General features: G+C 44.4%; 1 protein-coding gene across 5 annotated transcripts in view; it reads left to right on the top strand.

Moving 5' to 3' along the window:
• The window catches only part of KLHL18 (kelch like family member 18), a 65,694-nt gene that overhangs the window by 26,892 nt on the left and 24,569 nt on the right, over window positions 1–14,233 (top strand). For all 5 annotated transcript variants that reach the window (XR_002122754.1, XR_002122753.1, XM_019632651.1 and 2 more), the window contains exons 2-4: window positions 8,673–8,803; window positions 11,284–11,424; window positions 13,467–13,665. Coding sequence is in view for 3 of the 5 variants with exons in the window: in XM_019632651.1 (XP_019488196.1) it covers window positions 8,673–8,803; window positions 11,284–11,424; window positions 13,467–13,665 (471 nt within the window). In the remaining 2 variants the exon portion in view is untranslated. The remainder of the gene's footprint in view (window positions 1–8,672; window positions 8,804–11,283; window positions 11,425–13,466; window positions 13,666–14,233) is intronic.

Genomic DNA, 14,233 nt, shown 5'->3' with positions numbered 1-14,233 from the left:
TCGGGAAAGTCATGACGCATTTTTGCATTGAAAAACATAGAAAAATACATCATGACTTTCCCGACGACCCAATATAGTAGAGCTGGCTCTAAAACGCATAGTCTTCATCTCTGGACCAAGGTTCTGTTAATCAGACTGAAGTTATGAGGACCTCAGTTATTTATATCTTAGGTTTTTACAGCTGTTGCTCCCAGCTGGGTTTTGTTAAATCTTTGCTAATTGCTTGACGCTGTGCTAGGTGTTGTTATCACATGTATTATATATCACTTAATGATGCTAACATTACCATTCTGAGGCCCCTCTCAGAAAAGGCTAAATAGCTCCAGTCTGCTCCAAAGCCCATTCATGCAGTTATTTAGTCATCTGTTCCCCATTACAGAGCATCTCTGACAGGTTTACGAATGTGCCCTTGTGTCATGTTCCTTGGTGGCCAGGCTGGGACAAATGAACACAGAGCCATCCCTCCAGACAAGACCCACAGTTAGCAGCAACATCAGCTTCAGTTGCACAGGACAACACTTTTTTCCCACTGAAACGTCAGGAATTTGGAGTGACCCTGGTGATTTGGTCAGATGACGTTCACATCAACCATTCTCGCACAACTTTATGTTTGATCTTCTCCAAAACTCTTGAGAAGACAGATCAATAGGCGTGATCTCCTTTGATAGGCTGGGAAGACCTGTCTGAGCTAACATAGCTGGTGGGGGCTTTCTGACGGCAGCGGTTGGGCACCCTGCCTGCCTGGTGGCAGCGTGCACCACCACTGCCCCTGCTCTCTCTTCTACCTTCAGACATCTCCCTATGTCCCTTCCGTCATTTCCTTTCCTCCTTTCTGTGCTTTCCTTCTCAGTCTCCTTTGCAGATTCATCCTCCACTGGGCGATCTGTAAATGTTGGGCTTCCTCAAGGCCGTCTTACACCCTCTCTGCACTCTGAGCTCTCCCTTAGTGATCTCTTCCTTGTCTCTACACTCATGACTTCCAGAAGTGTCAGCTGAGCCTAGACTCATCTCTGTTCCAGACTAATTCATCCACTTCCTGCATAGTATCTCTGTTTGGACGTCTCCCAAGCCCTCGGTGTCAGCTTGTCCAAAACAGGACTCGATCTTCCACACGCAGGCTCCCCTTGTCTGGCTTTCCCGAGCTGAGCGAACAGCATTTCCGGTTCCTGCTCTCCCTGCACGGAGCGGCTTGAGCAACTGGACATCCTTCCTCAGTACTGTTCCCTGGTTCCCTAACATGCGGAAAGTAAAATGGAGAGTTCCGGAGTGCCCCATCCACTCTCCCAGCTTCACATTACTTTCCTTTTCATACCTATACTTGAATCATTTGATTTTTAACATTTTCCAAAAGTATAGTTCATGATTTTAAAAACCAAGTACAGAATAGTGAAGTTGCAAGACGTGTGCACTTAAGTTACCTATTGACTTTCAGAACCTAATCTCCCTCCCTCCCTTTTAAGTAACTCCTTTAGCTCTTTTAATTTTCCAAACAAAACTGTTAACAGGTATTAAAGTTACAGGGGCTTAATAATAAAAGCAGTATGGAGGAACGCTTTACACAAGCAGGAATGGTTCTGTTTCCGTCTTTAGATCATATTATCCAGAGCCCCTGCTCAGGAAAGGGTTCTGTATCCACAATAGAAGCCAGGTGGCTTCAATGCTGAGTGTTTGCTGCGGTTGTAGTAGAAGTGGTTTGGGCCATTCCAGTTTGAATTGATTTTTTTTTTTTCTTAGAAGCAAATTTGGAGGTGTTAGATGTACCTAGGAAGTCCTGTGATTCCCCTAATGTTTCTGGTAGATGCGGTCATTGCAAATCATCCCACAGTGGTTAAGGGGCTGGTGCTGACACACATGCTGATTAAGTGGTAGTGTGAGCCCAGGCCCTAGGTGTGTGTTGTGTACACAGAGAACTAATCTCCAGTCTAGCCCGGGCAGCTCCCACACGGGTTCATGAGTTGAGCTCTTTCAGGTCAGAGCATTTCGTTACAACATAGATTCGTGTCTTTCCTTCTGTCCTGTCTTGCACTTTGAACCTGGCTCTTCCCAATATTTTGTGTTTGCTGTCCGATTCCATTTCATTGATAATATTTCATGACTATATACTCGTAGGTATTGTTTCAGAGGTAGGAAGAGAAAAATGTGATTAAAGGTAGGAATGTATGCCAAATAGCCTTAACTTTTCTGACCAACCAGTTATACACTGCTTATTGAATATTCTTTTTCCTAAATTCGGTTGGCACCAATTCACATTTCTTGCAAACCTCAGGCATGGGGAAAAGGAGAGATTTCAGGCAACAGTGTATAATTGCAGATCAGAGGAGAAAATGGCCTTTGCAAGGGCCTGTGTATTTAAAGATGTTAAAACAAGGAGCACACTTGTCCTTCTATATAAGCCATAGCTTACAGTATTAGACTTAGCAGTAATAAAAGAATATTTTGATTTCCCATTTGTTTTTTCACTTTTTTGAGATGATCTTTTTATTTTGAGATAATTGTAGATTTCCATGTGGTTATAAGAAATAACAGTGAGATCCCATGTACCCTTCGCCCAGCCTATCCCAGTTGTAGTATCTTGCAGAACTGTGGTACAATAAATATCACAGCTAGGATATTGACATTGATGAAACCCACCACTCTTATTCAGATTTTCCCAGTTTTACTTTTATTCTCTTGTGTGTATTTAATTCTATATAATTTTATGTGTTTAGGTTTTTAATTTTTATTTAAAAAATTTCTCAGTTGGCTGAGAACTTGAGCTGGGAAGAAGAGTTATTTACTGAGTGCCTCTCAAATTCCACTGGTAAACAGCTCAAGCTTGATTCCTTCTTTTTCACATAATAGCTACTTAACTATTGGGCAAGTTATTTAACTTCTAAATCTTGGTTTCCTCACCTATAAAATAGAAGTCATAGTAGCTACTTAATGTGGAAAGTTGCTGTGGGGACTAAAATTATGTATAAAGAAACTCAATAAATGATCATCTGGGGTTTTTTTTTTTAAGTAACGTTTTAAAAACTGGGATTACAAATAAGAATATTTGGGTTTTTTAAAGATTTTCACAGAAGTGTAGTATCCCTATAGTGTAGAATTAGAAGGTCCCTTAATAGTTTTAGAACTAGTGAAGGACTCCCCTAAACATTCTTAGGTGATTGTCTCTTATTCTTTAAGATAAACTAAAATCTGCCTTGTAACTTGTCTAGATCTGCCCTTCTCCATGTGATAACCGTTCTAGGATTTGAGGGCAATTATTGTGTCTCCACCCAAATTATCTTTTTCAAACTAACTATTCTTTAGCTATTCCTCATAAGATGTATTATAGCTTCCAAACCCTTTCCCATGTTGGTCTCCCTCTTCCAGATAAAGACAAATTTGTTGTTCCCCTTAACACAGAATTCAGGAGTAGTCTGGCTAGCATATCCCAAGGCAGATAGGACTGTCTTCTTTTTAGCTGAGCTTTCTTTGGAAACCAGGTCACCCAGTTTATGCACATACAGCTTGTTCTTTTGTCTTCTTTTTACTTTCTAGATGAAAAATAAATATGTATTGGTTTAACACAGCAAATTGAAAACACATTTTAACCTCCTGTTATCCCATTAAAATGACACTAAGGGGGAGAAGAGATCTCAGCAAATGAGAGAGCAATAGGATGTTGAAGCCAGGAAGCATGTGTGGTGAACTTAGTGGGCCAGAGGAACTGAAAGTGCCTGCTAGGGGGCAAAGAAACTAAGAAGAAAGAGGATTTGTAATGCAGAACCCTGGAATAGTTCCAGAACTGAGGAAACCAAAAACAGGAAGATTAGTTGAAAGTTGTGTGAAAAGCAATTAGATGCCTACAATCCCACCCCCACTCTCTCAAGAGATGGGAGTTATAGTCTTAGATATTGAACCAGAAGCACACCAAACATAAAAGGATGGAATGTGGAGCAAAACTGAAAATAAGGGCTTTAAGACAAAGTTCTAAATAGTAAATGATATAGGACCATCTCCCTCTCTCACCCAGTTTCCTGAATATCTGCAGGCAGGCACTCCCTTGCAAGAGATGGGAAGAGCCTTCTGATAAAATTAGCCCAAGAGAAGAAGTTTTAAATATACTACTTCTAGGGGTCCTCAATAAAATGGCAGATTCTTGCCTGATCACCTTTATGTGAAGTCCATAATTTGACAACCCTAGCCCCCCACACACAGTTTTCAAACAGCTTCTAAAACTATGAGCAGATAGCCAAGCATCAAGAGACATTTAAAGAACGCCTCTAACATAAAAGACAAAGACCAAAAAAAAAAATGGGAGAGACAAGAACTCAGGCAACAGTAAAAGCAGGGAGGAGGAGGAGAAGAAAATTTAACTATAATGTTTGAGAGAGATTAGAAAAGATGAACAAGATTCTTTAAATAAAAGGAACCTTCAGAAAATAAGAAAGACCTGTTAGCCAGTATAAAAAGCTATAACACAGAAATATTGGAAGACAAAGTTCAAGAAAATTCCTGGACTAGACCATCTCTTTCAAGATGGAAAATAGGAGAGAACCAGTAAAAAAAAAAAAAAAATAGAGGATCATTCTAAGTTCTAACACCTGACTAATGGAAATTTAGGAAGAGAAAAAATAGGCAACGGAGAAGAGGAAATTATCAAAGAAATGGTATGAAGAGATATTTCTAGAACTAAAATAATGTCTGTAGACTGATACAGTACAATAAAATGAAAGAAAATCAACATCAGGGTATAGCCCTTGTAAGATGTCAGAACTCTGAGAATAAAGAGAAAGTCCTAAAAGCTTCTAGAAAGAACAGTCACATATTTAGGGTTACTATTCAAAATGGCACTAGATTTCTCAAGAGCAACAACATAGAAGACAATGGAGCAATACCCTCAAAAGTGTGACAGAGGGCCGGCCGAGTGGCGCGATGGTTAAGAACTCGCTTGGGATGCCAGAGGGCCCCGGTTCGGATCCCACATGTGAGGGCCAGTGACACTGCCCTCCACAGCTAAGATGCTGAACAACAGCTCAACCTGGAGCTGGGCTGCCATGAGTCGCCGGCGACGGCGTGGGCTGCAGTCCCTGTGGCAGTGGATTGCAATGGGCTACCGTGTGTGGCCAGCAGCCAGCGTGAGCGGCCAGCAGCCGCAGTGAGCGGCCGTCCAGATGCCGGCGACTGATCTGCCTCGCCAGAGAAGAGCGCAATGATGGTGCCAACTTGGGCCAGTGAAGCAACGTCCTCCACAACTAGATTGAAGAACAAAACGACAGCAACTTGCCTGTTCCCCTTCCCCCAATTCCCCAGCACTGTTCCCATCCCCCCAATTCCCCAATTAAAAAAAAAATCTTAAAAAAAATAAATAAATAAAATTTAAAAAAAGTGTGACAGAAAAAAATATTCCCACTGTAGAATTTTATAGCCAGCTAAATTATCACCCAAGTTTAAGGATAATAAAAACATTTTCAGACATATTGTGCACCTGCCCTGTGATATTGTAATATAAGCATTATAACAGTATTTAATGGTCTTTGTCCCTGGTTACTGGCATAGAGCTCCTAAAGCTCTTGTAATTTCCTGAGCAGTAGGAGTGATGACGTTTTTTGTTATGATGTTTGGTTTTGTTCCTAGCTCTTGACACAAGAACTTCTAAAACCCACGGAATTTTCTGAGAGAGAGGGTGAGAGGAATAATCAATCAGACCTGAGTTTATGCTAATGCGGTAACCCTGTGGGCTCCTAGATACCTTCAGGATAGGGGCTGATTGTCAGAGGAACCAGCCATGTAATTCAAGGTTTGGAACTTGCAGCCCCACCCCTCAACCTCTGGGGAGGAGGGGAGAGGGACTGGAGATGGAGTTAATCACTGATGACCAGTGATTTAACCAGTCATGCCTACATAACGGAACCCCCATAAACCGCCTAAACGGACTTTGGCAAGCTTCTAGGTTGATGAGCATATCTACATGCCAGGAGGGTGGCACACAGTTCCATGGGGACATAAGTTCCTGTGCTCAGGACCCTTCTAAACTTTGTCCTATGTACCTCTTCATCTGGCTGTTCTTTTGTATGCTTTATAGTATCCTTTATAATAGTAAATAGTGATAGTAAGTAAATTGTTTTTCCTGAGTTCTGTGAATCATTCAGCCAAGTATCAACCCCCCCCCCCCCCCCCCCCCCCCCACGACTCTATAGCCAATATGGTCAGAAGTATGTGTGGCCCAGACTTGCAAATGGTATCTGAAGCAGGGGCATTCTTATGGGACTGAGCCCTTAACCTGTGGCTCTACAGTAACACTGGGTAGGTAGTGTCAGATTGAACTAAATTGTAGGACACCAGTTGGTGCCTGGAGAGCTGGAGGATTAGCTTGTGTGAGGAAAGAAACCCACACATTTGTTTCAGAAGTGCTGAGAGTAAAAACAGTTTGTAGTACACCCTTTCTTAGGAAGCTCTACTAGCAGACACTGTCCACAAGGACAAGGGAATAAATCAGGAAGAGGATTAAATGGGGTCCAGGAAACGGGGGTTCCAGTGTAGGTGGGGTGAAAGGAATTCCCAGAAGGACAGAGTTCCCGCAGAGATGTCTCAAGAGTAAACAAGAGCCAACTGATAAGCATACCTGATTGAACATATTATAAGGAGTTTTACACTTTTTTTTTATTACCTCCAGGGAAAGTAGAAATTATACAAAACAGGAAATGTAATCATAGTATACATCATGGCTTAGCTACAAATAAAATTCATATAGACCTAATAATGTAACTCTTAATACTGATTTAGCCAGAATTATATTATATTGAAAGATGGAGACAGTAAGTGGAGTAGTATGTGAAGAGAATGTCAGAACAAAATCCTAACCTTCCATCCTAAGAATTAAATAGGTAACGTAATAGTTATCTTTTGCTGCATAACAAATTACCCCAAAACTTAGTGACTTAAAATAACAAATGTTTATATCTTATCTCAGTTTCTGTGGGTCAGGAATTGAGAAGCAGCTTAGAGACCTCTCATGAGGGTGCAGACCTGGGGCTGTGGTCATCTGGCGGCTTGACTGGGGCTCTGCGGTCTCTTTGGGACTCCCTCAGGGTGTGTTGTTATCTGGCTTCCCCAAGAGCAAGTGATCCAGAAGAGACAGAGGAATTTGCAGTACCTTTTATGACCTAGCCTTTAATGTGACTTACAGTCATCACTCTGGCTATTCTATCAATCACACAGACCAACCCTGAGATACTGTGGGAGGGACTGAACAAGGGTGTGAATACCAGGAGGCAGGGATCATTTGGGGCTATTTGGAGACTGACTACCACAACTAATGGCTAAAATTGAAAATTCAGGACGTGATGGTATAGGCACGTGACTTAGAAAAGGGGAAATAAATACCAGAAGAAAGAGGTTGCCCCTGGAAACAGGAAACGGAACCAGAAATTGCTGGTTTTCATTCTAAGCCTTGTGGAACAACGTTAAGAAATATTTGTATGTATTTTTTAAGTTATGAAAAACCACCAGTGCACACAGCCATTTAATGTCCCTGACACTAGTAGTGGAGAAACACGTGGCTTGTATGAGGAACTCAGAGAATCTGATTCTAACAAGGATCCCTTGGTATTCAGAAGATTGTGTGTGTGATCTTGAAGGATAGTTCACAGATAACAAACCTGAAGTTCAGTGAAAAAGAGGACGTAGTGCTAGAGCCTGAATCCTGAGCTAGAATCCTGTCATAGATGTGACACAAAGACGAGCATCAGTTAGTGAGAGGCTCTGGCCTCTCACTAATGTGGAACTTGGATGAAGGAAACACAAAAGCCTGCTTTGCTCTTTCCGAAGAGTGGAAAGTTCTTAAGTGGTAATGTTTATGCGGCTTGGAGCTATAAATGGCAAAGCTTATGAAGGGAATATCCTTTTGGCAGGTAGTTGGAAAGCAGCACTTGATAGAACTCCCCGGGCTAACGATGTGTTGGCGAGGGGTTGACACAAGCTGGAGAGTTCGCCCCTGTCCTTGTGAGAGCTGCGTGCCTGCGCACCGAGGGCCACACACAGCGCCATCCGGTTCACAGCAGCAGCCTCCAGCTGGCTGCTGCCAGGGACGTTTTCCTAAGAGGAACTCTGGGCTCCTTGTGATCTACCACAGCCCAGTTGTTACCCAGGGACCTCTCCCCGCCCCCCCCCCCAACATTTGTGCCCACGGTGCCTGCTCTGCCCTTAATCCCCACGTGCACCCCTTATTCAAATTTGGTCTTGTTTTTCCTCCTTTCCTGTCACTATATGTTAACTCTTCTTGAGGAACCTACTGTTAGGAGCTCCAGGGTTCTTGACCAGCTTGTCTGTTTCATCTGCCTTCTAATCCAACTGGGATTAGGATAAATTGTTAGAGAAATCAGGTCTTTGAGTTGGTGTGGAAGTTGGGAGGGGTGCAGTGAAGACTGCCATATAAGTAAAAACTACCAGTCGAAACATTCAGGCTTACATTTTTAACCATTTTAATACCTCATTAAAATGTGTTGTTTGCATTCTTTACTGTAACTGAGTACATTGAATTTAAGGTACTTGAGGGTCTGCATGATAAGCCTCTGCTGTCATGTCATGGGATGCCCCCAGCACCATTGGGAACATGGGCAGAGTGTTAAGCTGCGGAAGAGGCAGATTGGGTCTTTGTATCTGCGTTCCTCAGTATCTGTGTTTGTGTTTCACTTTGCCCACAGATTGGGGACCACAAATTCAGTGCTCACCGGATCGTCTTAGCGGCCTCCATCCCGTACTTCCACGCGATGTTCACAAACGACATGATGGAGTGCAAGCAGGATGAAATTGTCATGCAAGGGATGGACCCGAGGTACCAAACACGTCCGTTGGATGTCACAGGCGACCTCTAGGAGCAGCGTCAGCCTTGTGCCTCCTGCCATTTGGGGCCTGCAGCAGGATACAGTATCTGTAACTAGCATGTTCCATGCACATAGTATGTGATTTGTATAAACAAGTTAGCACCTCAGCTGGTGGCCTGAGATAGGGTTAAAATGAGGAGAGTTTTGATGGGTTTTTGCTGTACTAGAGCACACAGTGAGCAGGAACTAAGTCCAAAAGACTTTTTTTTTTTTTTTTTTTTTAGCTAGGATGGGTACAAAGGTGGTGGTATATAGTTCTTTGCATTTTTCTGTGCTAGCTGTTTTAACTGAAGAATAGTTTTTCAAATAAGTGTCTTCATTCATTACCCTTCTCATCAGAACTTTTTGCAGTGATGGAAATATTCTTGGTACTTTCCAGAATGGTGACTGCTAGCCAAATGTAGCTATGAGCACTTGAAATGTGACTAATGGGACTGAGGAAATGAGTTCTAAATTGTGTCTAATTTTAATTAATTTAAATATAATTTTAAATAGCCATGCGTGGCTAATGGCTACTACATAGGGCAGTGCAGTTCTAGAAGGTAGCAGACATCATGGTTATTTGATAGATGAGACTGTTGAAGCCCAAGGAGTTCAAGCTCACAGGTTATCCCGTCTAAACGTCTTTCATCCAAGACAGCCCACGCTCCATAGCAAAGAATAATATTGGCCCCAAATGTCAGTAGTGCCAAGATTGAGAAATTCTGCCCTAGAGTAATTTTAGGGGCAGGAGGCAGTACCAGACCCCTGAAATCACATAATTTAAGCACTTAATGCTGCCCTTAACATCTAGAGTCACTTACTACTACACCCTCTTCATGGAAATACTTTCCTGATTTCTGTCTGAAAACTTATGTAAACATAATTCGTAAACAAGACTTTTTGTGCCTTAAAAGGAAAAAGCGCTGTTTATGTGACTTAAAATATTGTGCTGCAAGTCTGTGAACAGAGACTGCATATGTATGGCCTAGGCTGTATCTGGGGGTCCCCTGCATACCTACTATGTGCCTGGCATTGTTCTGGGGCCTGGGAATGCAGCAGCAGACCAGACACACAAGTGACTCGTGGGGGGAGAGACACTAATCAAACCCGTGACTAATACACTAGCCAGGAACCTGTCATTTGTTACCTAACTTCTTAATCTCACAATGGTGAAAACCAGGGAAAGGAGCTAGGAAACTGTTGTACGCCCTGGATGGCTGAAGGTGATCTGCCCCAGTACACAGAGTATACCCACTGCAAGGCAGGCGGCTCAGGCCAGGTGGTACTAAGGAAAGATGCAGAAGTGGGTTTCCGAGGGCAGTTGTACACTCTCTTCTCTGAGGCCTATATCTGAAGGAGCTGTGCTAATCACCACGCACAATCCAGGTGCCTCTTTAACAGAAGTAGACTGAGCACCTGTGACGTGTGCTGATGCAGGCACTGAGGTATAGCATTGAGAAAACAGAGTACCTCCGTTGTGCCAACTTTCTAATAGCGGGGATCTGGCAACGAATATACACATATGATATGGCTGGGAAGTGAAAGTGCTATCAGAAAAGTAAAGCAGAGTAAAGGCTAGCAAATGATGATGGGGGTCTGTGCTATTTCAGGGTGATCAGGGAAGGCCTCTGATGAGGTGGCATTTGAGCCGAGACCTTAATTGAAGTGAGGGAGTGAGCCATCTGGGGGACGAGCCCTCCAAACAGAGGGAGCAGCCAGTGCAAAGGCCCTGAGGTGAGAGCGTGTTCAGCATGTTGGAATAGAGTGAGGGGGGACGGAATGGAAGGTGATGAGGTCAGAGAGATGGAGAGGGGCCAGACCACGTACAGCCAGAAAGACAGAATTTGCATTTCGTGCTCAGTGTGAATTGGAAGGGAGGAAAAAAATGTTGGAAATCTCATTCTGGAAATTTATCCCAAAGAAATAATAATTATAAACATTACTTATAATGGCAGTAAGATGGTAATAGTTATTATGCCTGCCAACAAAGGAAATAAATTATAGCATATTTACATACTGAAATATTATATGGCAACCACTAAAAATGATAAACATAAAGGCAGTTCAGCAACATGCGAGAGGTCCTCAGAAGTATTACATGATCATATCCAAACAACTTATGCATGCGGGAAAATAAGGACTGAAAAGGAGCCTGGAGAAATGGCCGCCGTTGACTTGTTCAGTAGTGAGATTGTGGGTAATTGCTTTCTCTTTTTAGAATTTTCTATTATAAAATTATTTGGGCAATAAAACAAGAAGGAGAATGAGTCTGGCTATGGTGAAGTAATTATTCCATTCAGATAGATTCTCAAAGGGCATGGGCTCAGTGGGCTTTAGGGCGGGGCTCATTCGTTCCCCAGGCGGTAATGTCAGCTCACTTAGGGCCTGAGTCTCCTGGGGCCAGGACCCAACTCTGAAGAGCAGCTTTCCTTTTTCCTCTTTCCTCCAGCGCCCTGGAGGCTCTGATCAACTTTGCCTACAACGGCCACCTTGCCATCGACCAGCAAAATGTGCAGTCACTGCTGATGGGGGCGAGCTTCCTGCAGCTGCAGAGCATCAAAGACGCCTGCTGCACGTTCCTCCGAGAACGGTGAGGTGGTGGGTGAGCCTGGCCTGGGAGGGGAGTGGGACCATTTCATTGCTGGAAGCCCGGCCAAGGTGCTGAGCCTTTGGGGCACATAGAATTTTACAAAGGGAGTGAGCGGGGATGGTTACGCTGCAGAAATGACCTTCCTTGAAATCAGAATCAAGCAGTACCCAGTTCTTCGGGTTGCACCTTTGAGGGACGTGATGTATGAAGCCCTGCCTGCCTCTCCCTTGGCCAGACTTGTACCACTTCTCTGGTCCTCCGTCTCCAACCTGACCAGCTGCTCATTTACAAACGGATTTATTCAGTGCTCTGAACTGTTCCACAGACATCTCCATCTTTGTTTAGAGCCTTCCTTCTCCACGAATTTCATGATCTTTGTTTTCCCTTCAGTTCCTTAAGAACCCGCCCAAATTGTACCTCCTGGAATTCTCTGTCCCCCAGTCCCCTGGGAGGGGTCATCATTGCTCTTTTAGGGTGAAGACCATGGATTATACCCCTGCCTGTGCCCAGCACTTGGCAATGACCTTTTGATGACTGAGCAGATGAGAAGGCTCTTCCTCCCCCTCACTAGGCAGAGCTCTTAGTGGAGCCATAAAGCCAAGGCTGCCTTTGAACCACTGGAGGCTTCAGGGTGAGGGTCAGTGCTGGGGTACACACAGGAGGGAGAAGCCAGACCGGCGGGCGCCCATTGTCTGCTGCTCCCCAAGGCCTGCTCTCCACCTGAGTGTTCTGATCAGCAGGTGCCCGGCCTGAAGAACGGCTTTCCTCCCACCTCACTGCCCTTCTGAACCTCGTCCCCTCTTAGAGCCCCCTCTCCCTCCTATTCTGGCTCTGCCAGTCCAGTTCCCTTAGCGGCTCTGTGGACCCAGCCTGCTGTGCACGTCCTGCTCGTGTGGTGCCCTTGGGAAACACTGAGCACTGCCGTGTGTGCAGCTGGTCTTAGTAACCGTGGGAGTGCTGCCTCACATGCAGGGTGCGCTCTGCTGGGTGCGGGGTGAGTGTGTCATCGTGAGGTAGACAATCCTGTTCCAGCTGCTGCAGATGGAGACCACATAGTGAGAGTGCTGCCCCAGCCTCTCCACCCTGCCCTGGGATGCTGGAGGCACACACTGTCTTCCCTACTGGTTTGTCAGCTTAAGGACAGACTGGACTTGGTTCATCTGTGTTCCCACAGAAATTGGAGAATGATGAAGCAGGCACCCTGGAAAGGATGACGTAGGCCACTCTCACAAGGGGACAGCAGCAGCTCCACCTAGGGGCTTTGGAGGCCATCACTGTCAGCCCTGGACCCAGGCTCTGTCACAAATTCTGTCACCTAAAAGATGTTTAGAAAGTGCTTTTTAGACCAGGACAGTTTCTTCATGCCCCAGTGATGTACCCTTCTTAGTTTCTCTGGCCTCAGTTTTCCGTCTAAAAATGAGAGTAATTACTGTGCAATGTTGTTGAAAAGATTCTGCAGAATATCTGTGAAAGGCCTGACAAAGCACTTAACTCACTGATGGTGCGAAATAAGCGACAGCTGCCTGGCTGTTCGTTCTGGGTGTCTGAACAATTAGACCCACAGAGCCTCTTTCTGTTTAAAAATAGAAAAAAGTGTAAGGGTCCCGATGTTAGAGAAGTCATCTCTCCTCGTGGTTGAAACTCTCATTCTACAACTTCACTGCCTCCCTGGTGACCAGAGGTGGACACTCAACCAAGAATGGCAATAGCCAAAGGAAAGCAAGCAGGCTTTCCAGTACATGTTCTGTTCTTCTCTCCTCTGAGAGCTGCACCATGGGACTTAACGGAGAGCACCTTCCACCTAGATGCACAGGACACCAGGCCTCAGAGACAAGAACCCCTGAGCAGAACCTGTCTTCATTTTATACCTTTATAAGTTGATTCCCAGAGAGGCGTCTGATGTGACACTGGGAGTTTCCAAAGTTGAGGACAAATTGGATGTTTTTTATTCCTGGCTTTACCCAGAACGACCTGAGAATGATCGAAGATACTGTTCTTTCTTCCTCTAAGTTTTTTCTTTTTGTCTTCTCTTACACCAAAAGGCTTCACCCAAAAAACTGCCTGGGTGTCCGCCAGTTTGCTGAGACAATGATGTGCGCTGTGCTGTACGACGCGGCCAATAGCTTCATCCACCAGCACTTTGTGGAGGTGTCCATGGCGGAAGAATTCCTGGCCTTGCCCTTGGAGGACGTGCTGGAGCTGGTGTCCCGGGATGAGCTGAATGTCAGGTCCGAGGAGCAGGTCTGTAGGGCACAGCGGTCGTCTGCGGGTGACGGGTGCTGCTCTCTGCTTCCTGTTATTACTTTTATATAAAATGAAGACTATGATGTGTGTGAAGCTGTTGTTTGTTATGGATTTGTTTTATTATATCGTGCATTTTTCATGAAAACTTTTTATACGTCTTAGTGTCTAAATACTATTCCATTGATTTAATCAACCCTGCTTGTTATTCTTGGATGTTTGGGTAATTGCCAATATTTATGATTAGAAATCATGCTGCTGTGAACTGGAAATAAGCATAGATAACTTTTTGAAACAGTCATTTGCTTTTTTTTTTTTAAGATTTTTTTTTATTGGGGAATTGGGGGATGGGAACAGCATTGGGGGATTGGGGGAAGGGGAACAGATAAGTTGCTGTCATTTTGTTCTTCAGTCTAGTTGTGGAGGATGTTGCTTCACTGGTCGAAGTTGGCACCATCATTGCGCTCTTCCTGGGTGAGGCAGATCAGTCGCCGGCTTCTGGATGGCCGCTCACTGCGGCTGCTGGCCGCTCACACTGGCTGCTGGCTACACACGGTAGCCCATGGCA

Source organism: Hipposideros armiger, unplaced genomic scaffold, assembly GCF_001890085.2.
Source record: "Hipposideros armiger isolate ML-2016 unplaced genomic scaffold, ASM189008v1 scaffold_18, whole genome shotgun sequence".
In the NCBI taxonomy this organism is placed as follows: domain Eukaryota; kingdom Metazoa; phylum Chordata; class Mammalia; order Chiroptera; family Hipposideridae; genus Hipposideros; species Hipposideros armiger.
The sequence above is the reverse complement of the archived record's forward strand: the minus strand, read 5'-3'. Positions and strand labels throughout refer to the sequence as shown.